This window comes from Papilio polytes, unplaced genomic scaffold (assembly GCF_000836215.1).
Source record: "Papilio polytes unplaced genomic scaffold, Ppol_1.0 DF824303.1, whole genome shotgun sequence".
NCBI lineage: Eukaryota > Metazoa > Arthropoda > Insecta > Lepidoptera > Papilionidae > Papilio > Papilio polytes.
Genome location: NW_013524901.1, coordinates 3,051,164 through 3,076,724, shown reverse-complemented (window position 1 = coordinate 3,076,724; position 25,561 = coordinate 3,051,164). Strand labels below are relative to the sequence as shown.

Genomic DNA, 25,561 nt, shown 5'->3' with positions numbered 1-25,561 from the left:
AGTTACATAAATTCTTCGACTTTAGGTAGTATTAGGCAAGTTGTTTTAGTTTAATCTCACCCATGAATATTTGTACCAAGAGAGTTCTAAATATGTTGACAATCTAATACTATTATAATAAAGCGTAAACACACACTTCTTTGTTGCCTAAGATGTCGGCAATTACAGCATATTTTTGAATAATTAGCCTTAGGCTTTAGGCTATATATTTTCATGCCATTAAACTTGGGGGGCAAATATTTTGGATAAAAACCCTGTTTATAATATCACGCGGATGAATCCTCACGCGAACAGCTAGTCTTCAATAAGTTGACACTTTTATTGAGGTACTTCGAAACGTGTATTGGAAATACTGCAGCAGGCAGATGTTTTTAAAAAATAAAGTATAAGGGTATTAATACTTGAATACATTTGAGGTAATGAAACAAATACATATTTTTTAATAGTTTATTTTCGCCGCAGTCTTAAAAGTTAATGTCGACTAAAGACTATCTAGGTAAGTAATAAGGTACATATTAATATCACATGGAAGCTGTGGCCTGCGCCAGAGATGTTTAGTGGTGGTATTCATGATGCGCGGGCGCAGTGTTGTGCACGACTGCGTTGAAGCTGGAAAAAAATTATCAATTAAAATAGATATCATCAAAATTATTCTGTAAAGTTTAACAATTTCCGAGAATTTTAACAAAGCATTGTTTACGGAGAGTTATAATTCTCTTTATTTTTTACTAAAAGTTGTATTTCATTTAAAAAGGAATTGCCTTAACGTGTAGAATTTTTGTAATTTTTATTGATTTCTTAAGAAAATTAAAAACTATTTACCCTGAATGATCATCAGCGGTGTAGGTGACCTTGCGGAAGGAGCCATCAGGTTGGAGGAGAGAGTACTCTCCCTTCACGACATCACCGTCGCGAACTTCGTGCTGGGTCTTGTGATCGCCGGTGTGGGGGTCAGACACGGAGTAAGAGTAGTCGTATTTAGGATGTGCCTGGAATAGAAGTTAACCTATGTTAATTATAGCAGTTATTTAAAACATTCCTGATATCTTCACAATTAAAAAAAAACCATTACATTGGTTTTAACGACAAAAGACTGTAAAAAGATAATGTAACATATTTTAACAGCTCCGTGATCGAAGGGTTGTTAAATGATTGATTTTTAGAATGATTAATAGAAATTTTTAATTGATTGTGCAATTGATAATAGGCCTCGGTTGTTAACAATCCAGATCCAGCATAAATCAAGCGTAAGAGCACGCAACTTATGCAAACAGCGGTCTATTAGACACGTACTATGACAAATATGTAACACAATCATTATATCCCTATATCTTAAGCTAGAATTTCAAAACACTCCTGGGAACTGAGTCCCAGTACGGTCCAAGTCACGACTGCAAATTTAACTCGACAGTTAGATATGGAAAACAGTTACATAATAACAATGCAGATTATATCAAATTGCGGCTCGCGGCCGACAATTCTATGGCAGTATTCTTCTGGATTGCGAACAACAATAAATCGATGTTTGAACGCTGTCCTTATTTCGTGTTACGTTATGTATATCAGAAAATATTTCACGAGATGTTTTCTAAACTACTTTCTGGTCAACCAGCAATATCTATACTATTATTATAAAGAGGAAAGTTTTTTGGATTTTTGTATGTATTGAATTAACTCAAAAACTAATGGGCCGGTTTCAAGAATTATTTCATCATTAAAACCTACGTAATCAATGGGTATGCGAGCGATGTCGCGAGCAACAGCTAGTATTATATACTAAAGTGACCAATAACTTATATCAATGTAAATAAAAGCATATAATTTTAATTTCGAAAAAGTTTCTCACAACCGAACTTCGTTTTTCCTTCCGATTATTTGTGTACCCAAACTAAATTGAATTTTTTAATTTATCTTATTGACTTCATTAATAAACTGCAATGTAAGTGATGGAAGTAATGTAAAAGTTAGTATTATAAATCTGAAATGTCTGGTAATTTGCATATTACGTTAAAATTAAATAATGACTTGAGTTTGTGGGGAATATTAAACGCGAAAACATGGTCGGTGATGAAATTAGCTTACATAAAGTTGGGTACTGGATTGTGTAGATAGGTATCGTATCCAGGAAACTGTTGATCAAGTTGGATCGGTCGAACAACACGTTCGTATTACGCAACTGATCAATTAGGTGCTGCCTATTGTTACAGCATAGTGTTGTAGAATTACACTCTATTTAATGCTTCTAAATCTTTTATTATTATACTGTTAATAGTCTTACCGTGTAATATTAATAATATTGTGTAATGCATCTCCAAACGTACATTAGAAATGTTCACGACCACAGTTTTTAGTGCATTAAGTTATATTACATTGAGACAATGGTTTGGTTTCGTAATTATAATGAGTTTTGTATATTGCGTGGCACGCTCTCATTTCTCGTGTGTGATTCAAGGTTTTAGTGATTTAACAAAGGTTTAGGTTATAATTTGAAAATATAATAACTATATTTTAACTGAATCGGAATATCTAACTCTCATTGTTTTTAAATTAGATAGATCTATGAAGTGCCAACTATGTGTAAACAAGATTTTAGATTAGACAGATTTTAAGTCGAAAGCTTTATTGGTTTCCGATGTTCAAATTTCAATAAAACGTAATGAGACTTATCAAAATAAATTACGTATAGTTTACTTTAATAACTTCAACAGATAATTCTATTAACATAATGACTAAGTTATAACAATTTAATGGTGATGAATGAATTTAATATCTCTCATTATTTTACTACCTTTACCAACATTGTGTTTAGGACACTTAGAAGTCGATTCAAGTCAATGAGATCATTTTTTTCTTTTTCTGAGAAAATAAAATTAAATTTTGAACTTACACGAGCTCCTAGCAGCTAACTGGCAAGAAACAATGTAAGACAGGCTTTAATGGAGTCTATAGAGTCTAATAGAAGGAAACACTTCGGCCTATTTTGCCAGAGGAGTAAGTTAGTGATATCTTACGTGATAATCTACGTGTTGATCAGCGTGTCCGTCGTACGACAGCTGTGCGACTGGTGCGTACGCGACAGCTTCGTGGTCGTAGGACTCTCCTCCATAGCCGTGGCCGAGTTGCACCACGCCCGCTGCTGCCAGGGCTACCACCGACAGGACCACTGTTGCCTACGGAAAAAAGACTGTTAACCCCTTTCTGGACCACTGGAACATTTATTCCACTTAATGCTATCAACTCGACTGTACTGGTCGAGTTTGCGTAGTGTGTGCATTTCATCTTTAAATCAGTCAATAGATTTGTATGATTGGGATGGTTACAAACGAACGCGAAACGTAAGATCTCAGTCAAGAAGTATGGAAGCAATTAACATAAGTGCGATGGATTTATCCATTTGCCGTCTATTCAATTTGATCAATTTATATACACTTAAACTTGGAGTATTAAAAATAATTGGGCATGTTTTCTTATTGAAGGACGAAGGAGATTTAAAAAAAATGATGACTGAACAATATTTTCAACTCAATGCTGAGAGCGCAGTGACTGCGCAGCATTTCCGACCAACGTTACTGGGGACAATCCTTTCACTATATTACTCAACAGGATCAGGAGCACTTACTTTGGTGAACATTTTCTGTTTGTTAGGTTTGCTTCGTCCGAACGACCACACACGACTGATGCTTAGAATCGAAGCCGCGGACTTTTATATTACTTCCCGCGAGATGCGATACCGTATACAATGTCTACGCAAGAATATCGCAGTTTGATAATGATATAGTAATTACTCAAATTTATAGCACATGGTTCAAGGTAAGTAAATCTTGTGTGAGACAATTGCATTTTAGAAAAATTGGATCAGTTGAGATATGTCTTTACGCTAGTTTAGATTGCGTCAGCCACAATGGATCTAGTTCGCCTCCTTTCTATTAAAATTGGATTAAGAAGGGAAATGCAGTTGGAATAAATTAAACTAAACGGTTTGCTTACTTATTATACATGTTAGTTGTTAGATCTCGAGCACGTTTTACGACTTTGTTTTCTCCAATGATATACAGATTCTGTCATAAGACGTGATCCTTGTTGTTTGCCAAATCAGAGAAAGGAAATCTAAAAATATAATTACAGTGATATTAGGCTCATAGTAATGTTACTATTTGCCAACATTAGCACAAAGTAACCTGATGATCGTATACCCTCGTGTGAAAAGTAAAATGTCAAATTAATTTTCAGACTATTTAAAAATATGTGTAGATTTGTGTTATCTTTTATTTGAGCTGTTATGAAGTTATCTATTGAAAAGGGATATATTGTTAACGACTAATGAATAATCTGTTTTGAACTATTCCGATCTCCAGTTTTGCTTTATAAATTAAAAAGTTTCTAACATTGTTTTATCCTGAATTCAGTAATGTTCAAATATTTAATCTAATTATGTTGAGAACTGGTCGCTGTCTCTTTGATTCTTGTGCGTATACAATTACACACTAGTAAGGAATTAGAGCGTTGCTGCGTTTGCCGTGACGCAATGCGAACCTAAAGATAAACTAATTTATTAATATTCGATCTCAGCAAGATCTACGATGATATTTGTAGAGTAATACTGATGTGAAACGCTGTCATAACTCAAGTCGAACTAGACCAATCGAACTAGAAATACACTTTGTTCTGCATTTTAAAGAGTTACTCGTAATTAAACAGTTCCTTAGTGTAGTTTTGTCGTACAATATATACACTGAGGGACTTTCATAGTGAATAATAAATTTATCACAGTTAACAGTTACCGGGTTCTCTACCAAATTGACGTATCAGAACATGGAAAAAAATATATTTCGCTTTTAATGTATTTCTACAAATTGTTCTAAATGTTTGTTACGTTATTTTAAATCGTAAATAAATACTTACGATTTCTTTGTGACGTTATAAGAATCTTAAATTTCACTTTTCACAGTTTTTATTTAATGTGTTATAATTTTTAAGTCCGAGAACTCGCTTTCCATTTTATAATCGTAAGCCAAAGATTAAGCAATCGTTTTCATTCAATGTGACATTACGCAGTAAGATAATTATTAAACGTTTATCTTCCTTTTAAATTTTCATTATATATTTGAAGATGCATCGGTGGGTTTCCGTCTTACAGTAATAATTAAAAACGCGTTATAATTTCTTAACATTTATGAAAAAGTTACATACATTTTAAAAGATTTGCCCGAAATTGAATTTCTTGCAAAATGTTGTGTAAGAAAAGTTATTAAAATTAACACCAATTAGCAATTATCGTTACCCAATTTTACACATCCGCGAGTAAATTCTTTGTACGAAGTCGGTACTATCGATGTCTAAGAGAGCCTGCAGACTAGCCTTTTTAGCAGCCGATAGTTTGATTAGATTGGACTGTCAATCCAAAAGCATATAAAAAAAAACGGTATTTTGAGCACACTTACATATACATATGTAGTTATGTTGATAGTGAATTTGCGCTGGACTAAACTATCGGGCAAATAAAACTCTCTAGTCTGCGGGAACTCTAATATTTATGTAGGTATGCAAATGTTAAGTATTTCCTGAAGACGATGAAGCATAATACCGGTATTACGCTTCTTTGTAACGCTGTAACATGCATTTGATGAGAACTTGCTTAGTTTTAGTTATAAATTAATTATGTTTTGGTACACAAAGGACTATTAGTTTAGTTCTCAATAGTATTAACCTAGTTATTATAAAGTTATATGATTTTCTGTTTTTACCATATTGTGTTTGTCTTGTGTGAAATTTGATGTGCTTTGATACTACAAAATAGATGACAGAAGAATTGCTGCCGACGAATACAATGTTTTTTTTTAATTGTAAAATAATGAAAAGGGATGTTTATAAATTAATAACGTTTATTTCTAATAGGATAATACATTTGAAATAGAATTAGAAAACTGCCTGGTAAGTTTAATGGTGGGCAAATAACGGAGCGGCGTGCAGAAGTTGGGCGTGGGCTAAGGGCGCAGCGTGAACAAGAGGCGCCGCGTGGACGAGCGGAGCAGCATGGAGAACTGGCGCGTGGGCAATGGGCGCAGCGTGGAGAACCGGCGCGTGGGCAATGGGCGCAGCGTGGAGAACGGGAGCGTGGGCAATAGGCGCCGCTTGGACTACTGGTGCAGCAGCCGCATGAGCCGTAGGGGCAGAGTTGTGCACGATGGCATTAAATCTGTAACAGAATGAAAATAAATTATTAATTGTGAGAATAGTAAACAAGCTCCCTCCGTCTCTAGAATTTAGACTCTATCTTCTGGCGATTTATTGATGATTTATAGAGATTCCATCCCTTTTTAATTTGAATTAATTTTTAATTGAATTCTTTTCATTTGCTCATGAAACGATTAAATTAATATACAGTGATTTTTTTTGAAAATATGTGGGAGTATGAACTAGTATGAAGTGTTTAATCGTTTTTTAATCCTGTTAACTGACTGCTCGTATTTATTGGTACAACAATTATGTGATAACCATTATAATTGGCCATCGTTACTGCCAGCACACTTAACATAAGTTGTATAACAAACAAGGCCCAGTGCTAACAAACATTAGGTGCTTCAGTTTCAAACCGGTCGATTTTATCGAAGTTATCGACCGAAACAACAGTTGTATAGTACGATCGTGAGATCTATTATTTACAATACTCTAAGATTATCTGCAGGTTGTTAGTTACGGTTGCTTGAAACTTCTTTGTTTAAAAGCTTGAAATATTTGTTACGTAATTTTAGCATCCTTGTAATTTATTCAATAATTTTTAAACAACCTAAATTTACTTAGAAAAGGACTGTCATCACGACGCGTGACTTTTAAGCTTGTCTCATAAGCTTGAAAAAGCTAAAATCCCAATGCATTATTGGATTTTCGTAATCTAGTCTAATTAAAATCTTCTTACCCAGAGTGATCATCGGCGCTGTATTCGACTCTCCTTACGGAGCCATCAGGCTGCAGGAGTGAATACTCTCCCTTCACAACGTCTCCCTCGCGGCTCTCATGCTGCGACTTGTGGTCACCGGTGTGCGGGTCTTCTACTGAATAAGAGAACTCATAGTGTACAGGAGCCTGGAATAAAAGCATATAATGAATTAATATGAATCGTAGTGATGAAGCTTTACATGCAATTCCGTACTTATTTTTTGAAGTTGGTCGATCAAAAAGTTGACTAAATTCGTATAATGTTTTACAAATCTTACTTAGGTATATTATAAATGCGAAAGTGTAGATGGATGGATGTTTGTTAGTTTGCTGCCTAAATGACTGAACGGATATCGATAATATTTGGCATAGATGTAGAGCATTGTCTGGAAGAACACATAGACTACATTTTTTTTAATTCATCGCAGACAGTCTCGTGCGAAAGCTAGTACATTACAATTGATAAGATGATTTATCGTACATTCGAGTGTCGAGTATCGACATTTTAGTGTATTAATAACTAGTTAATGATGCTACAAAGTAGTTATCATTTGAGACTTTGAGTAATAAGTAGATCAATCGTGATACATTAAATGATATAGTACTTACAAAACATTCTTATGTTGAGAAGTTTATACAATAACGATTTAATTGGGTCGTAACAAGCGAACACGTTTTAATCACATCCGATTGGCCTTTCACTTTCTTTTTGGGAAAAAAAAATCTTATTGTTAACAGCTTACTAAGAAATCTTTGCGAGATAAAAAATAATAATACTATTCAAAGTAATTTGAACGTAGAATCTGAAATTCAAATTGATTGAAGATCCGCCTATAAAATTTGATAGTCTGTTCGATGAATAGCTTCCGTACAAAGTTATGAAGTCAAATATAAACTGGTTAGCTTTTGCCCGCGACTCCTTCTGCGTGAAATTAAAAAAAAAAGTAAGTTGCCTATGTGTTCTTCCAGACTATCCTCTAAACCAAATTACATCAAGATCCATTCAGTCGCTTAGTCTACAAACTCTAACAAAAATCTATCAATTTATACTTTCGCTTTTATAATATTAGTAAGATTATGCGAATATACGTCTTGTAATAGCTACTTACACTCTCTTCAATATGATCAGCGCGTGCCAAAGCGACTGGAGCTTGGATAGCTGGGGCAAGGTGTTGGAGAATAGGGCCGCTGTGCTGCAGTATAGCATGTTGCTGAAGCTGTGGTGCTGATTGGTGAATGATCTGTCCAGCGCCGATACCATTGGCGGGTTGGTCATGACGGACGATGCTCTGTGAGGAGACGGCTTGGCCATGGTTTTCGTCAACCAGTCCAGCATGGCTCACCGCCACTAGGATGCTGACGACTGCAAGCTGAAAAGATGAATTAAAGTTTAAAGCAATATTAAAATTTTATACTAAATTAATGGTGTACTTTTGTTTTGTAAATTCTATCATCGACTTTGAGTAAAAGTTCACTGTGAATCTTTTTGTGATATATTCAAAGAAATTCAGACTTTTTTAATAATTAAAATATCTCACTTTAAAGTACATGTTGATGAGGAGTGTGGTGCTCGATTGATAAGGTGTCCAGATGGGCAGTAGTTTTTATAGTTGGGGTCAGCGAGGGCGCGTGTCACCCGAGCCGACAAACCGGCTGGAACATGACACGGCCCTACGCGATCGCCTCACGAATTACATCACTACTCTGACAATTTTTGGGATGCATCCAAGGTTACTGCATATTTTAAAAGCCTTCCTTCCAAGGCTTTTAGAACCATAGTCTGTATAACAGAAAATTTGGTAGAAAATACCTGGGACATTAAATTAAGTAATTTAACGTAGATTGATATGTATGCATTAACTTTTTTGTTTCTTATAGTATAATTAACATTTCCTGCGAATTGTCTTGATTTGGGTCTGAGGCTTACCGTAGGCTGATTTGACGTAACATTCTGTAGTATTAAGCGTTATGTAATTTAAATTAATCAGTGCAACAATTAAATTCGTGGTATATTTTTTTCATTATTAGCAAATACATTTATAACAATGCATAGTTTATGTGGGGCCCAGATCGGCGTTAAATCTTCAATCGTTATTGCTGTACCAGGTGTACCACCCGGACATAAAACTATCATTATTATGGTCTATATATTTCCTATTAGCACTATAAACGAGATATGTAGCCGGTGTTTTAGAGCTGGTTTCACATTTAACGTTTTAAGACAGGAAACAGGAAAATCAAACAAACGCCAATAGCCTAATTGGTTTGGGGTACGGACTACTGATCTTGCGGTCGAGGGTTCGAATCGCGCCATCCGACTATTGTCGTGAACCATATCCTAGCACAAGCCTAGAGCTTAGTTGGAATGGTTAAAGGAAATGTTAGTAAATTAACAAATCTACTAATATTTAAAAAAAAAAAAGTAAGGATTTCTATAAATGATTGTAGCATCATTTTAAGTTGAAAAACAATAACAAGAAACAATTTATTATGTTTTCACGCAGTGGGTGACCTACATAAAATGCTCATCCAGCGGCAACAAACCGGTTACATAAATTATACATTATCCAGTATGACTGCAGTTCAGCATACAAGAAAGTAGCGTACCGACTGCAACAAACAACAAGCTACTGCTCTAGTAAACTATTGCGCAATTACCATAAAGACAGTACAAATGAATTGTCTTCTTGTGATCTACAATTAAAAACCGAAGGCTCAATATTTTTTTTGTATAAACTGAAATTTTAAAGTATTCGATGTGTGATGTTGTTAAACATACTTAGAGGGGGAACTCACCTATGACTAAATTATCGCACAACCGTTGTACGATAGTGTAGTCAAAGGTGTGCGCGTGCTCTGAATAAGCAGTTTTATTCTGAAAAAACACTCAACATAGTGACTCAAGGCAGTGCAAAGTTCGGCTTCGTTATGTTACATTACGTTACGTTTTCTAATATAATTTCTTGTATAATAAAAAGCGTGTAAAGTATCACTCTTATGCATTTTTATGTGCACTATACATGCTAATTTGATGGTATTGCGGTTTAAGATTGGCTAATGGGTCCCAAGTAAACGACAAAGGATATTACAACTAGCGGAAAAGATTAATTTGTGTGCAATGTATTGATATGACATCGTGTAAATGAGTTATTATAAATTAGCTTCCGTCAGCGACTCCGTCCGCGTGGTATTAAAAAAACATAAGCGAGTAGCCTATGTGGTCTTCCAGACTATCCTCTACATCTGTACCAAATTTCGTTGAAATCGGTTCAGCCGTTTAGGCTACAAATTCTAACAAACATCTATCCATCTATCTAAACTTTTGCATTTATAATATTACTAAGATTTTAAATCGTTGATATGAATAGTACAATTTGGCTCTGTCCTGTTACGTACAACTGTTTAGTCTCTCTTTGATTCCTATCAGTTTATACGGAGGAGCGCTCATTTATTCCCCCAATTTAAGCTGTGGAATTGACTACGAAACAATTGACAACCGACAATCCCACAACAGTTTTCCGATAATTTAGTCAATGGTGTGCGCCAGCTCTTTTTCATGCGTCATATCACATAATTTTCTTCATGGGTATGGTTAAGTTGTTTAATTTTAGGAATTACAAGTGCTAAAAGATAGGCCTTAGGTAATTACGATTTACTAGAATATTTTTAAAGTTTATACCAAGCGCTCATGGTAATCGAATTTTTGCGAACCACAAGCAAAAAAACCTATGCTTTTAATTTTTTTGTTTCAGTGTTTATTAAGATCATTAACAACCCATATATAGCACGTTAATGAATCTTAATGAACGCATCTAATAAATCTTTGCTTAGTAACATTAAAGAGAACGCACGATGTAATTCAGCCCGCCTTTCCACCAAGGTCATGTGTGCGTTGTTTAACGCTAATGATTAATTTCTACGCCTTTTATTGCGCTTTTGATATTGGCGAATACAACAGACAATAGTAGCGCCACAAAATATAAAAGATTTGGGAATATTTTTGTTAAATATTTATCAATTACTAACTGTTGCGACTTAGCCTGCCCGTAATTTTTTTTTAAATAAGGCCTATGTTACTCATTGCAGTGATAACATAGCTTTTTAACGGTGCAACATTTTTTTTAAATCGGTCCAGTAGTTTTTGAGTTATTTCAATAGATACAAAAATCCAAATCTCTCTTCTTTATAATATTAGTACCTATAGAGTATAGATAACTCTATAAAGTAAATAAATTTTCTATGATTGTTTTTTTTAAAGACCTTTTAATTGATAATAAAGAAAAAAAATGATAAAGTGAATGTACAAGGTATTCATTAGTTCGAAGAGTTAGTAAAAGCAATAGTTTGATTGTAAAATTACACAAAAGTTATAAATAACGGTTTTTTAATCGTTTATCTGATAAAGAAATTCAGTGGTAGTAAGAAGATTCTTAAAAATGTACTTCTCTAAACAAGCATTTTTTTTTTGTTTTAGAAATATTAGATAATTGTTCGTCGTAATTTACTTACTGAAAAATGCATGAAGAACAGCTATCAATTCTGATTTGTATAACTGGTGTTTTTTTTTTCTTTATTTCCTGCAGCTGTTTTTTGCAGCAACCTTGTTATCTCTGTGGTTTTTTTCTTTTTTTTTGTATAACTGGTGTTGCCAGAATGTAACTAAATCCAATGAACTAAAGTAAATATCTACACCAAACACATGTGTTAATAAAACACATGTACAAAGTCTGTTTTTATATTATCATTTTTAAATACACAAATATGGTACTATCGAAGCTGTCGCAGTAACTGTATATGTTTGATTCTGTGTCATGCTTGATCTGTGTAAACGTATGTTTTGCTAATTTTTACTTATGTTATTAAGAGGAAATATTTGTCTTTTTCGATTTTTGTATGTATTGAAATACATCAAAAACTACTAGACCGATTACAGTAATTCCTGCACCATTAAAAAGCTATATCATTTACTAACAAAAATGTTTATTTTTTATTTTTTTTACGTGGATGTAGTCGCGAGCAACATTTAGTGTGGTATATAGTATCTGCTTAAAATTAAATGACGTGTAAAGAGGAAAGATTTTCAATGGAATTATACAAAGTAAAAAATAACGTACAGATGTTCTCACGATTGCAACTCCGTGACATTTTCATTATAAATAAATTCATGAGTAATTTTTGGTTGAATTGCAAAATAAAGTATCGGCAGCCATCGATTATATTGCGTGCCATCATTATTAAATGTCGAAAGGACCGACGGGTATAAATAATTATGAGAGTACACAACTTTTACATGGAAATCGTTAAAGTTCGAAGGTGACAGTGAGCTATCACTGTTAATACTGTGAGTTCTCATAGCGGAAACATGTTGCTATCTTTCTTTTAAATGTAATAATTGAAATATCATGTGTAGTTTATGTGTTTCAGTAGTAAAAACTCATGAGAATTTGAAAATCGTTCTCGAGACAACGCTCGTTTGAGAGAGAGATGTGATATCGAAGCTTATTATTAAAATAAATTTTTGCGTTAAGTTTATTTTGTATGTGCCTTATATAATACTAACTGTTGCCCGAGCAATATTAAGATAAAAAGGAAGCCTATGATATGCTTGTCTTTATCAACTACCCTTCAGTGAAAGTCTGCTCGAAATCGGCCCAGTCGTTTCGGGGATTGCCCGGAACAAACGCGGCTTTTGGACGACAGACAGACAAAATTTTTTAATTGCGATTTTTGTTATCAGCGTCGCAAATGCAGCATCGTCAAGAAATCTGCAATTTTTCTTTTAACATTATAAATAGACAGTCCAATTTTATTATATGTATAGAAGATATAGATGAATTTTTGGTTAAGTTTCTTTCTACACGTTTTCCGCATTCTATGTTTGTATTAAACAAATTATCGTCAGTCTCTTGCATATTTCATAGAAGTTGGCAAGTGTATAATTTATTATGACTATCGATGTAATAGATTCAAATCACTTTCACTCGGCGCTGCGTGAAGCGTAGTGCATTAAAATGTTTTATTCAAACCTAGGTCCTATACAAATGTTCCCACGTCTGGCCACTGTTACATTTTAGTGCAATTAACACATATGATGTATCCCGCTACTGTATTGCGTTTTGTTTTACATTTGAGGTCGAAAATGTTCAATTGTCTTTACATTTCAAAATATCCGCTTAAGCAACGTAATGCAACGTTATTAAGAGTTGTCCATAAGATTTTTGTTATGAAATTATTCATTAATAAATTACTTAATGTAATTATAGTTTGTTATGAATGAAAGTATAAATTGAATGAAACAATGTTTGTACGAAATATTGAGCACAAGCTTTACAATGTAAATGAAATAGTGAATACGTATTGAAAATGTACAGGGGAAAATATGCACTTGGATATAAGAAAGTGTTTGTAAAATAAATAAACAATATTTTAAATACATTCATATCACATTTTAATAATTTCTTGTTTTAATATACACACACTAACAGGGTACAGAGATCTTGAGCATTGAACAAAACAAAGAAAAAGGACTTAGAAAAACTACTGAAAACTAAATCTATTATCACAGGATGGGTTCTCGTCTTCTAATGATGATGGATGACAGGTGGAGAGTTGTGTACAACGGCGTTGAATCTGTTTGAAAAAATAAGGTTAAGTGATATTAAATTGAATAAAAAGAAACAAGTGTGTTAATAACTATTTAATAGTAATAATATGGCGAAATTATGTCAGTGCAATGGTCGCAACTCTAATGCTTCCGGCATTTCCAGAGACTTCCAGAGATACACAAAGTACCATGCATAGCATTCCAAAGATATCGATTTAATTTATCGATATCTCTTTTTACGATGTCGGTGCGAAATCTTGTAAAGATAATCTGTCTTCTAGTGGAAAAAGGATTATGTAATATTTGACTCTTTCTGTGACATAATAGACTTCAACTGGAGAGATTCACTGGATCCCCAAAGGAACAAACCGAGATTTAAAGGTAACTTTTCTTACCCGTTGTGATGGTCAGCAGTGTAGGTGACCTTGCGGAAGGAGCCATCAGGTTGGAGGAGGGAGTACTCTCCCTTCACCACATCACCATCGCGCTCCTCGTGTTGGGACTTATGGTCACCTGTATGGGGGTCTTCTACGGAATATGAGTAACCGTATTTCGGATGAGCCTGTAATAATTTTCACCATCATTATCGATATTACAATACCGGTTTGAACTGCACCCCTGGAGGAGTAAATATTTGGTAAAGTGTAAATTTTTGTGTGTTTTATTAACATTCGGCATTGAATTTTAGTAGCAACTGACAGCAGAACCTGCCTTCTTACCCATAGATAAGATCACGACTGCTGTTGCGATTATTAGATCACTTTAATTTGTAGCAAAATTATTAATAATGGCAATCTTAAATTTGATAAGCAATGGATCGTTTTAAATATTGGAATGTCTAGAAACTTACATATTCATCGACGAAATGGTCGTCATGAGAGGCGACAGCGTGTGCAGGTGCGGCATGGATGGCAGGGGCCGCATAGTACCCATGGGAGGCTGGTGCTGCAGGTGCGGAGTAATGCGCTGGCACTTCATGCTGGATGCTCTGCTCGTGATGAACTATGTTATGCGACACTGCGGGGGCGTGGTGTAATAGCCCAGCATGGCAAGCCGTCAGCACCGCACAAGCGATCACAATCTGCGCAACAATTTCCAATCAAAAATTATATGAGACAATATAAAAAGTAATATAACATTAATGAAACAAGTAATTTATGGTTGTGCTAAAACAAATTATAACGCTGTTAATTTTTCTTCCGTAATTATTGTTAGATAAAATACGGCTTACTTTAGAGAACATTATGCTTTGGAATCAAATGCCTTAACGACTGGTGGAGCTTTGATAGTCAACTCTTTTTATATAACAAACAAAATATAAGCCGCTCGTAGTGGGGGGAGGGGCGTCTATTCCTGACGATATCCGATCGGATCACAGTAATTGCAGCGTTGCCAATCTGCTCGCTTTATTGAGTGTCGCAAGCGATGGTATGACCACAGTATGTAGAGAAAATACATTAAGTGAGCGGCTTAAATTGTTATATTTTTTTGTTAACGTCGATTCCGAGGTTTTTAAATTAAAAAGACGCCGCGAAGCTGACATTACATAATTGCGATGCCTACTTTTAGTGTCATCAAGACGCGACGTTTTTGTAAACCTGTACATAAGCAGTTGCGAGACTGCCGCCTGGAGTTATGGTAACCTATAAGAAGATGGTATTTATGCACCAAGATTTAATAGCAAGATAATCATGTAACGTGTTACTGTATTGATTTTATTACCTATGCGCGGACAGTTTTTTGTTTAATGATATTTTTAACATAGACAATTCGTAAATGTTGTATCACCAACGTAAAGAAACGTCAATTTAGTATTTAAAATGTTAAAAATGACAGATTTCATTGGTTTATACTATACTGAATGCGATTGACGAGAAAGAAACAAGAAATTTATGCAATAGCATTTGGAATAATTTTTTTTTATTATTATTACATACTTAAGTACTTACTTTTATCTATCAGATAAAAGATACGAAAAAAATTCCAAAAATTGATAATATACAAGATTATTAGCTCTTATTCACTCTCATGAGTAAAGTTTGGATACTCTCGGCTTCTTGGCTGAACTTAGAAATCCAAAAGCAATAACAAATTTAAAAAAGCTACAATTATTGTTTTAACCTATATTCATAGAGAAATCAGCGACAGCAGATATTAAACAATAGGTTACGAATTAAAAAGACAGTGCAAAGAATAAAAAATGTGATAAATGTTTTTTTTTTAAATAAAATTTATTACATTAGTCATACTTTTAACATAAATGTCATAAGCGATGTTATATTTGCGTGGTGCAAGTTTGCGGTCGAGTAGCGGCCAGTTATGTCAGCAAATGAAATTGTGCATTCTGCAGTGGATTAAGCCTGCCTCTGCTCTCGTTATCAAATCCCTTACGTAAACTAATAAACGCCTTGAATATATTATGAGATATAAAGTGGTGCGATAGTTATTTAGTTACCTAACGCGCCCTACCGGCATTATTGTGATGCGGCGTGAAAATACACCGCACACTCTTAGTATAACTAAGATATTTAATATAGCAATCGATGTTTCTTCGCTGGGGCCTATAAAGGTAGCTAGTTATTGCTAGAAACGTGCTAATTTACAGTTTCGTAGTTAGTAAAAGTTCAGGAAATTATAAGCAAGATTACCTATTTGTCTCGATATCGACAAAACTGCTTTTAGCAAATGATTTTGTTGTAATTTGAATGCTAAAATTTAAGCATAGTAATATGACAGCTGTAATGGGTGATACAAAATTATTATGTAACTCTATCTTAAAAAATGTATTCTATTATTAATATTAGTTCCAATTAATTTTACAATTCACGAATGTTATTAAAACGGTAGTTAGAATGGGGACCGTATTGGTATAACACCGGCGAAGGTATAATGGTAACTGAGTTGCCGAGAAACCTAAGTTTATTAAGTAATCTGCTTTCGATTTCCGCTTTGGTCAAAATGAAATACTACAAGACACGGTTGTAATGATGTATATTACAGATTATGTTAGGCCATTGAAAGTTCAGGATAATGGTTGTCTACAAATTTACAAGTAGTTAATATGCAATTTACCCTTCGTTTTTTTGAAAAATTCCATCATGTCCGTATGTAATATTATAGAAGTATTAACTGTTTGAACAAGATTTATCTAAAATGTAACAAATTGTAATAAGAAAGGTAATCTCTACATACTTTTAAACAGTTGTAATTTATTTTTAATTTGTGTGCATAGAAATAAATGGATGTCTTAAAAAGGTAAATAATATATTCTTAAGAAAAAATAACAACATTATAAATACAAAACAATGTTACAAATTAAATCTTACATTAAAAGCCTACGTAATAAATTCTAGAATAATATGACGATGCTACTTCTGAATCTGGATAATGTTCTCCTTGAACTTTAGTCTGATCTTCATCTATTGAAGGGTTTCCACTTAAGGAATATTCTTCAGTCTTTTCAGAATGCTTTAAAGCATATGCACTTTCATCTTTTTCTGGTACGCTGTCAGTTGATGGCATTTCTGTTGGCAACACCTTAACCAAAGGGCCTTCTACAGTTTCCATTTTAATTACTGGTATTTCATAATTGCTGTTTTTTGTTGATTGTTCTACAAGTGGTGTATCTGTAATGTTTTCTGTGACGTCAGTAACAGTTGATGCATTTTTATTTCCTAACGATTCCTCGATGATTTCTTCTACAGCTTGTGTTGCGGTATTTTCAAAGGTTTTATTAATTTCGATGGGATTGTAAGGAGTGTAACCTTTTTTAGGGAAGAATTGAATGATCTTAACACCTTGTCCAAGCGGCATGAAGTGTTGAGTGTGACCGAATATTGAGAAAGCGTGGTCACCATGCTTGTGAACACTTTTACTAACAACTGCATTAAATCTGTAAAACAAATTTAAATGTTAAAATAACAACGCATCAAGGTATAAGAACATAATCAGCAGTGTCTACTATAATTAGATTTACTATAGCCTCGTTTTGAATGTTGACTCTGCGATGTATTAGTAAATAGATAAAATCTCGCTTACAAATTGTAAGATGTAAATGTTATTAAGGCGATTTCGGCGGAACATTTTTTTATTGTTAGTTAAATTTGTAACTATTCAATCAATTTTAAATAATCGATTTAAATCATCAGTTATCTCTGTATCTTGCTCCTCGCTCTAAATAAAAGATTATATCTTACATTTATTAAAATCCATTTGTATTGAATTCTACATACCCATTATGGTGGTCAGCGTTATATTGCACTTTTCTCAGTGAGCCATCTGGTTCCACAAGACTGTATTCTCCGCGGACTTTGTTACCGTCTCTTGTTTCATGGTGATGCTTATGATCTCCGGTTAATTTATCAGAAACTGCGTATTCAAATTCGTATTTCGGGTAAACCTAGAAAATAAGTTTATATTGCAATATAAAATTTGTTGTTATCACTTTCATTTTCTTCGGAACGAGAAACCAATGTCTCAAGTCATTCGTTAGTGGAAATAGACAATAATTAAAAGTTGATAATTCTTTCATTGTGAAGTAACTTACATGGGTATTTGCAGTAAATAGAACAGGTGGACTAGGAGGATGGTATTGTTTGAAGTACTGCCAGCCCTTTGGGTTTCCTGTGGAGTAGATATCCTGTGGATCTTCATTAGGATTGATAAGAACAGCCGAGGTGACACTCAGACAGAATAGTAACGACAGCATCTGCGGAAATATTCAGAAATATAATCAATATATGTACAAATTGAAAATAAAAAAAGTAAATGAAAGTATTTTGTAGGTTTTTGTGATGGTTTTGATTTAGGCAAAGCAGTTGAATTTCTAGATCAAATTAATTATAATTATTTAAAACGTTACCCTTGGACAAATTTCACGATGTATGGATGAACCAACTCTAACAAGATGTACTATGAAACTGTTAATTAAATGATGTATTTTTATCCCTTTTATACTCTAGAAAAAGAATTCATATTCGAGAAAGTGTTATATAAAAACTGGCAAACCATATTTCTAAAAAACTATTATATTTTTTTTGAGTTAGAATAGAGTGGAACTTACTTGTATTAACCTCTAACTTATCAGATGTTGTTTTTGCGATCCATTTTAATGTTAGTTTTTTTTAAATCCTTACAACTATGTTTGAAAAATGTGACAAAAGGAGTGACTAAAGAAATCAAAGGAACTAAAAATTTAATGTGGAAATGAACAACCAACAGTCAATCTAAGTTTAAATAAATATTATCAGTTTAAATAAAACATAGCCAATAAAACATTTACTTCATTTTACTTCAATTTTATTTCAGTTTTAAAATAGAAGTAAAATAAAAAAGAATATAACCCCAAATTTGATGTAATTGGTTAAGTTTTAAAGCTTATCCATGCTATTCTAGCATCGTTAAATATAGGTATGTAATCGCATAGTTCAAATCTCAGTAAATCTAAAGACAATATTAAAGCTACTTTTTCATCAATTGGTTTACTAAAAGGGGAGGTTTGACTGAAATTAGACACTAGATGCTAAATAATTTACTTGATATTAAAATTTAACTTACTTAATAGGATATTTTTTATAGTTTTACGCATTTTGAAGGAATGAGAAAAACCTTAAAAATAATTGAACTTTATAATTTGAATAAATTTAGTTTATTTGTTATTAAATTACTGTAAATCAGTATTTGTAGGAACTTTATTGTTCATGTTACTCGTTGTATTTTCGAACGTATTCAAAATTGCCTTTTTTTAAAATGTTTTATACATTTTTTCAGAGTTATGGATTAACTAATAAACAACTGTGTATTGACTGATTTTGCCCAACATCCTCTTGAGTTGAAATCTATAGACAAAATTTAATAAAAGAGAGTAGGTTACATTCAGATGTTATCGACGAAAACTCGTTGGAATTAAACGCGAGCTGTGACTCTATTGTTATAATTACAATTGAAAATTAAGTAGTTTCCAATGTTTTGCAGATAACTGAAATTATAATTATCATAGTAAAGTTTTGGTAAGATATAGTTATTATAATCTGAATTATAATGTTCTTATAGTGTCCTATTGTTACTACAATTCTGAGAGGTTCGTTTGTGTAGTTTGTCGTATTCAATCTTGTAGTTTGTATTCTACCAAAGAAGTCGTATTGAACAACAAGAACATTGCTATTTTTAATTTGAAAAAGATAGTAACTATAAGAAACAACAACCATATGTAGAGATTAATTTATAGTGTAATATTTTTTTGTCGACAATTTAAATACTTGTGGCTAACAAGCGCCTCTTTATAATTTTCCAAATACGCATAGGAAAGCTTGATCCTAACTTGTAGCCTTTCAACAAAAAGTTAATAAAGTTTTTATCATACTAAAATTGTCATTTTGTAATTTTGCTAAACACTAGTGACAGGCGTCCATGTGAGAATTCGAAACAAGAACAAGGGACAATCTTTCTTAAAAAATACTATGTTACTTTAATTTTAATATACTGACGTACTCGATGCAGTGTTAGCATTTAAAAATTAAAATATCTAAATCTATAAATTTGTATGATCAACAATGACAAATTAATTTCTAGGTAAGTAATAAAAATAATTGTTTTGCAAAGAACTTTTTTCGTATATTACAATAAATAACTAATAAACTAACATTTGCAATTGTTGTTTAACAATTTTTGAGGTTTTAATGGTAGTAGGCGGGCGCGTGGGCAGTGTAGACTGGGGTCTTGATGATGGCGGGAGCGGCTGTGGGCGCGGTGTTGTGCACGACAGCGTTGAAGCCGCTGTGGTCATCAGCGGAGTACTCCACAGTCCTGATGGAACCATCAGCCTCGTGGAAAGAGTAAGAGCCCTTCACAACATCGCCGTCGCGGGATTCCTGCTGGGACTTGTTGTCTCCGGTGTGACCGTCAGCAACCGAGTAAGTGAAGTCGTATTTAGGGTAAGCCTGGAAATATGAACATTAATTTTATTAATTATTTAAATACGAGTATATAGAGTTTAGGCAAGATATTGCTTCGGCTCTCCTAGATATAATCATGTGATAATCTTTTGTAGGTAAATGTGGGAAGAAAATTAGGGCAACTTACAATTTCCTCGGGCTGTGCAAGCACTTTGGCGACAGGGGCAGCGTAGTGGACAGGGGCGGCGTGGTATACAGCGGGGGCGGGGGCGTGGTACACGGCGGGGGCGGGGGCATGGTACACTGCGGGAGCAGCGTGGTACACGGCAGGGGCGGCGACGGCCAGCTTGGCGACGGGCGCGGCGGCTACCAGCTTGGTGGCGAGAGCGGGCTGGTCATGGCGCACGATGCTCTGGGAGGAGACGGCTGAGGCGGGGGAGTAGTGCACGGCTGCCGGCAGGAGTCCCGCCTGGGACACCGCCACAATAGCGCAGAAAGTAACGATCTAAAAAATTATTCACATTAGAAAACATTAAAATTATTAGAATAAAAATTATGAATTGCGTGTAATTTTTAAATGCTAGGCTTATTTAATAAGGGTGAAATGTAGTAACTTACTTTGGAGAACATTTTATTGTCTTATTTGAATTCAGAATGATTAATTAAAGTATAGTTCGGCGTTTATATACTCGGTTGGCACCTTCAATAGTTTCTAGCTAATCTGAAACCAGTTCAATGTCCTCGCCGCAGGCTGATTTTGACAAATGTATGCACATAGGTCAAAGTGTTACACTATAAATTGTGTTCTGTGCTTTAAGGCTACGATAGTTCATGTTAATTATTGTTAACTAGCTGTAGCCCGCGACCAAAAACAAAAAACTGCTTATCTCTCGGGAACTTGACAATTTTTATGGATGAATCGACATAAAGGGATGATTAATTCCATGTGTTATGTCCAGGCTTTGTATTATACGTGAACCAAATTTCAATAAGTTATGTTAAACCTTACTTATGATATACGAACCTTAATTATGACCGGGATCAAAATAGCATATGTATTCTTCCAGACTATCCTCTATATCTCTGCCAAATTTCTTCAAGATCCGTTCAGCAATTTAAGCTAAAAACCCTAACAAACATCTACCCAATCAATTTTATCTACCCATTATTTTTTCACATCTCATCTTATTAAAATTATAAATGCGAAAGTTTAGATAGATGGATGTTTGTTAGAATTTGTAAATGACTTCATAGATTTTGTCTAGTGAGATTTGATTGATACTTTTCCCGGAAATCCGTTTTATGGATTCAATTGGTCTAACAAGAAAATAAAACCTTTTAGATCAATAGATCGGTGGAGCGATTGACCCAACGGGAAACATCCGAGCCGTTCGGTCCTACAGATATTCTACATTTAACAACAAAAATGACGTATTTAAGCTTCAATGTCCTAACCAAAATGTTTTTAACTGTACATTCTTTTAAATGAAAGGTTTACATTCCTTTGTATACAGTTTCGGTCCAATGAATGAATAAATTAAGAATTTCTATTCAACTGTATTATATTTTACTAGCTTCCGCCCGTGACTTCGTCCACGTTGTATTAAAAAATAAAAATAAGTAGTCTATTGTTCTTCCAGACTATCCTCTACATCTATGTCAAATTTCATCGAGATTCGTCCTGCAGTTTATGCTACAAACTCTTGCTCTATCCATCGATTTTAACTTTCGCATTTATAATATTAGCAAGATTACTACTTAAACAAATTTTTCTTAAGATTATCGAATATTAAAAAAACTATGTTTATTATATTATACACAGATTTACCGTTTTTTTTTTATTATTTTTGGACGTAGTTTTACTGTGGCGTCACATTTCGATGTCTTTTTAGAAAGACGATGTCATAAAGTTAACATTTATTCTTCACTAGTATTTCTAACGTCTGGTGGTTATGAGATGATGAGATGTGTAGGTCATGGCTTAATCGCACCATTTATGACAATTTTACAGTATATAGTAATTACCGGCTTCAATAAAACAACCAAGTGTGGATAAAAATGATCAGGAATAATAGGTAGAATAGGAAGAGCGTCGGTCGCTAAGTGGTTTAAGCTCTTGACTTGTAATCTACAGGTCTTGGGTTCAAATCCCGCCATGTACCAATGTAATTTTCGATTTTTTCGAATTTTCATATGTAGATAATTTATCCGACGTTCTTACGGTGATGGAAAACATCGTGATGCAACCTACATACATCGGCGAAGAAATTCTAAAATATATGTGAAGTCACCCAAACCGCAGTGGGCTAGCGTGGTGGACTAAGGCTTAGTTACCCTATCTTAGGGTAGGCTCCGAGCCTCTCAGTGGGGACGTACAGTGAGCTCACTGGTAATGATAATGAATAGGTAGAATGGTTTTCTAACTTGATGCCTCTTACTGCTGCCACAAAATGCAAAAGTGCTCATGTTATGTGAACTGTCTGGCACATTTTTGACGTCATGTAACTGGTACGTTATAACATAGCGAGTTTTACCTCTCTCAGTTACTACATACTTTTTAATACTTTGGCATAAACTGACTTCTGTTTGTAGTATTAAAGATAGGAATAAGATGCGATGAAAATGTTAAAAAAAAAATCACTATTTTGCAATGAACTTTTTTCGTATATAACAATAAATAACTAATAAACTAACATTTGCAATTATTGTTTAACAATTTTTTAAGGTTTTAATGGTAGTAGGCGGGCGCGTGGGCAGTGTAGACTGGGGTCTTAATGATGGCGGGAGCGGCTGTGGGCGCGGTGTTGTGCACGACAGCGTTGAAGCCGCTGTGGTCGTCAGCGGAGTACTCCACAGTCCTGATGGAACCATCGGCCTCGTGGAAAGAGTAAGAGCCCTTCACAACATCACCGTCGCGGGATTCCTGCTGGGACTTGTTGTCTCCGGTGTGACCGTCAGCGACCGAGTAAGTGAAGTCGTATTTAGGGTAAGCCTGGAAATATGAACATTATTTTTTTTAATTATTTAAATACTCAGAGTTTAGGCAAAATATTGCATCGGGTTTCCTAAATGTTCACAATGTAAGTATGTCAAAATTTTTTTTGTAGGTAAATGTGGGTAGAAATGAAATATGAGGGAAACTTACAATTTCCTCGGGCTGTGCAAGCACTTTGGCGACGGGGGCAGCGTAGTGGACAGGGGCGGCGTGGTATACAGCGGGGGCGGGGGCGTGGTACACGGCGGGGGCGGGGGTGTGATACACTGCAGGGGCAGCGTGGTACACAGCGGGGGCGGCAACGGCCAGCTTGGCGACTGGCGCGGCGGCTACCAGCTTGGTGGCGAGAGCGGGTTGGTCATGGCGCACAATGCTCTGGGAGGAGACGGCCGCAGCGGATGAGTAGTGCACTGCTGCCGGCAGGAGTCCCGCTTGGGACACCGCCACAACGGCGCACAAAGTCAGGATCTGCAAAATAATTTTCGTTTATATTAGCACTTAACGTTTTGAAACATATCTTGGAATTATCGACATAGTTTTATTAATATATCGACTTACTTTGGAGAACATTTTGCTTTGTTGTTTCTTAATAGAATGATAAATTACAAAAATTGTTCGACTGTTATATACCCAACTGTCTCCTTCAGTGATTAATATCTGATATAAGAACCAGTTCAGTGACCTCGCCTCAGGTAATTTTGCTAATCATACATGCCTAAATAATCACTTTCTAAATCTGAATCATGCGAAAGCTCTCTTTGTTAAAAAACGATAATTTTTAATGCTGATAGATATTTTTAGGCCGTTAGTTTGGGATAGCACGTTTACAGTTGTTTTCATCATTTTAAAAATTGAATTTTCTGATAATACTACCAGAGTAACACATGAATATTATCTGTAGATATTGTATATTGTTGTAACAATGATTGTGCATTTTCATCAACATTATCATTATTAACTTAAGGTCGTCTACTGCTGAACATAGTCCTCCCCGATTGCCAGGATGTCCCCTCCTACACTGCCCGCATTCAGTGCACTCCCGCAACCTTGACCAGGTCGTCTTTCAAGAATATTACCTACACTGCGACGATCTATCCGTGGCCGCCACTCCAGTACTCTTCGGCACCATCGACTGTCTGTTCTGTTGTGCATTTTATTTGGATCTTATTCTGAATTAAATTTGTTCCTACCAATTGTATGTTTTGATTATTCGTTTTCTTCTTATAATTAATATAGATTAACTCCGTAGTAGCTACACATGAGTTCCCAAGAAATTCCTTTAAACTAGATAATTACTGTTTCTGTAAAGTTTCGTAGTCTAAATATCGCGGTTTCCCTCAAAAATTGTCAACAGTTTAAAAATAGACTTGCCTTTTATTTCTTGTCAAACGTAAAGTAATTTTCGTACTAAGCCTCATGGATAAAAAAAAATAGTGTCTTGATCTTTATGGCATCGACAAATTTTGCACCAAACATCAAGTGATTGCTGCAGGAACAGATATATTTAATTTAATAGAACAATTTGCAAACGTTCCTTCACAAATAGAAAACAATAGAAAAAAAATTTGCATCCTTCATATATCTCCACTCATATCTTGAAAAACGGAAGTAGTCAAGAATTGCGTCCAAAAACGTATTTTTTCATCGTACTGTGTGGCATTTTATTTCTTGTTTACAGTCGTATTGACTTATTAAGTGAGTAGCGTATGTGTTCTTCAAGACTATCCTCCACATCTCATTCCAAATTTCATCGAAATCCGTTTAGCCGTTTAGGCTACAAACTCTAACAAACCTCTATGCATCCATTAATCCCTATAAACTTGGGCCAACGCCCATGGACACGACTAGGTTAATTTTTCGAATTATAAAAGTAAATGTAAAAAATACCCAATTGCTATTCTTATTAAAACGTATGGCTGCTCATATATTTAAACAATCAAAGGATATTTACTTTGTTTTTATTTAGCTTAATTTATTTTATACTAGCTTTCGCTCGGGACTTTGTCTGCTTAGAATTAAATAACAAAAGTAAGTATCTTATGTGTTCTTCCTGAATTTCCTCTACATCTATGCCAAATTTCATCGAGATCCGTTCCGCCTTTTAGGCTGCAAACTCTAACAAACCCTTATCCA

General features: G+C 34.6%; 2 protein-coding genes across 2 annotated transcripts; both read right to left on the bottom strand.

Annotated features, from left to right (window-relative positions):
- Positions 1-433: 433 nt before the first annotated feature.
- Positions 434-8,549, bottom strand: LOC106100630 (cuticle protein-like). Its single transcript, XM_013279573.1, has 8 exons — positions 8,475-8,549; positions 8,046-8,306; positions 6,917-7,083; positions 5,950-6,196; positions 3,620-3,700; positions 3,012-3,170; positions 823-989; positions 434-609 (listed from the first exon to the last, which is right to left on the bottom strand). The coding sequence occupies exons 1-8, from the start codon at positions 8,484-8,486 to the stop codon at positions 555-557; spliced, it is 1,149 nt and encodes a 382-aa protein (XP_013135027.1). The 5' UTR covers positions 8,487-8,549; the 3' UTR covers positions 434-554.
- Positions 8,550-13,400: 4,851 nt separating this feature from the next.
- On the bottom strand, positions 13,401-23,998 carry LOC106100691 (cuticle protein 21-like). The gene is made up of 6 exons (XM_013279673.1): positions 23,987-23,998; positions 23,579-23,896; positions 23,230-23,425; positions 20,621-20,733; positions 13,936-14,102; positions 13,401-13,566 (listed from the first exon to the last, which is right to left on the bottom strand). The coding sequence occupies exons 1-6, from the start codon at positions 23,996-23,998 to the stop codon at positions 13,518-13,520; spliced, it is 855 nt and encodes a 284-aa protein (XP_013135127.1). The 3' UTR covers positions 13,401-13,517.
- Positions 23,999-25,561: the final 1,563 nt, after the last annotated feature.

What these genes read in the sequence shown, in the direction of transcription:
- LOC106100691 (XM_013279673.1), bottom strand. An exon ending in TGTCGTGCACAACACCGCGC is followed by an intron (nt 20,734 to 23,229) that starts CCACAGCCGCTC and finishes CTCCCGCAGTGT; the next exon opens with ACCATGCCCCCGCCCCCGCC. An exon ending in TTGCACAGCCCGAGGAAATT is followed by an intron (nt 14,103 to 20,620) that starts GTAAGTTGCCCT and finishes AAATTATTACAG; the next exon opens with GCTCATCCGAAATACGGTTA.
- LOC106100630 (XM_013279573.1), bottom strand. An exon ending in AACAGAAAATGTTCACCAAA is followed by an intron (nt 3,171 to 3,619) that starts GTAAGTGCTCCT and finishes TTTTTTCCGTAG; the next exon opens with GCAACAGTGGTCCTGTCGGT. An exon ending in ACCGCTGATGATCATTCAGG is followed by an intron (nt 610 to 822) that starts GTAAATAGTTTT and finishes ATTTTTTTCCAG; the next exon opens with CTTCAACGCAGTCGTGCACA.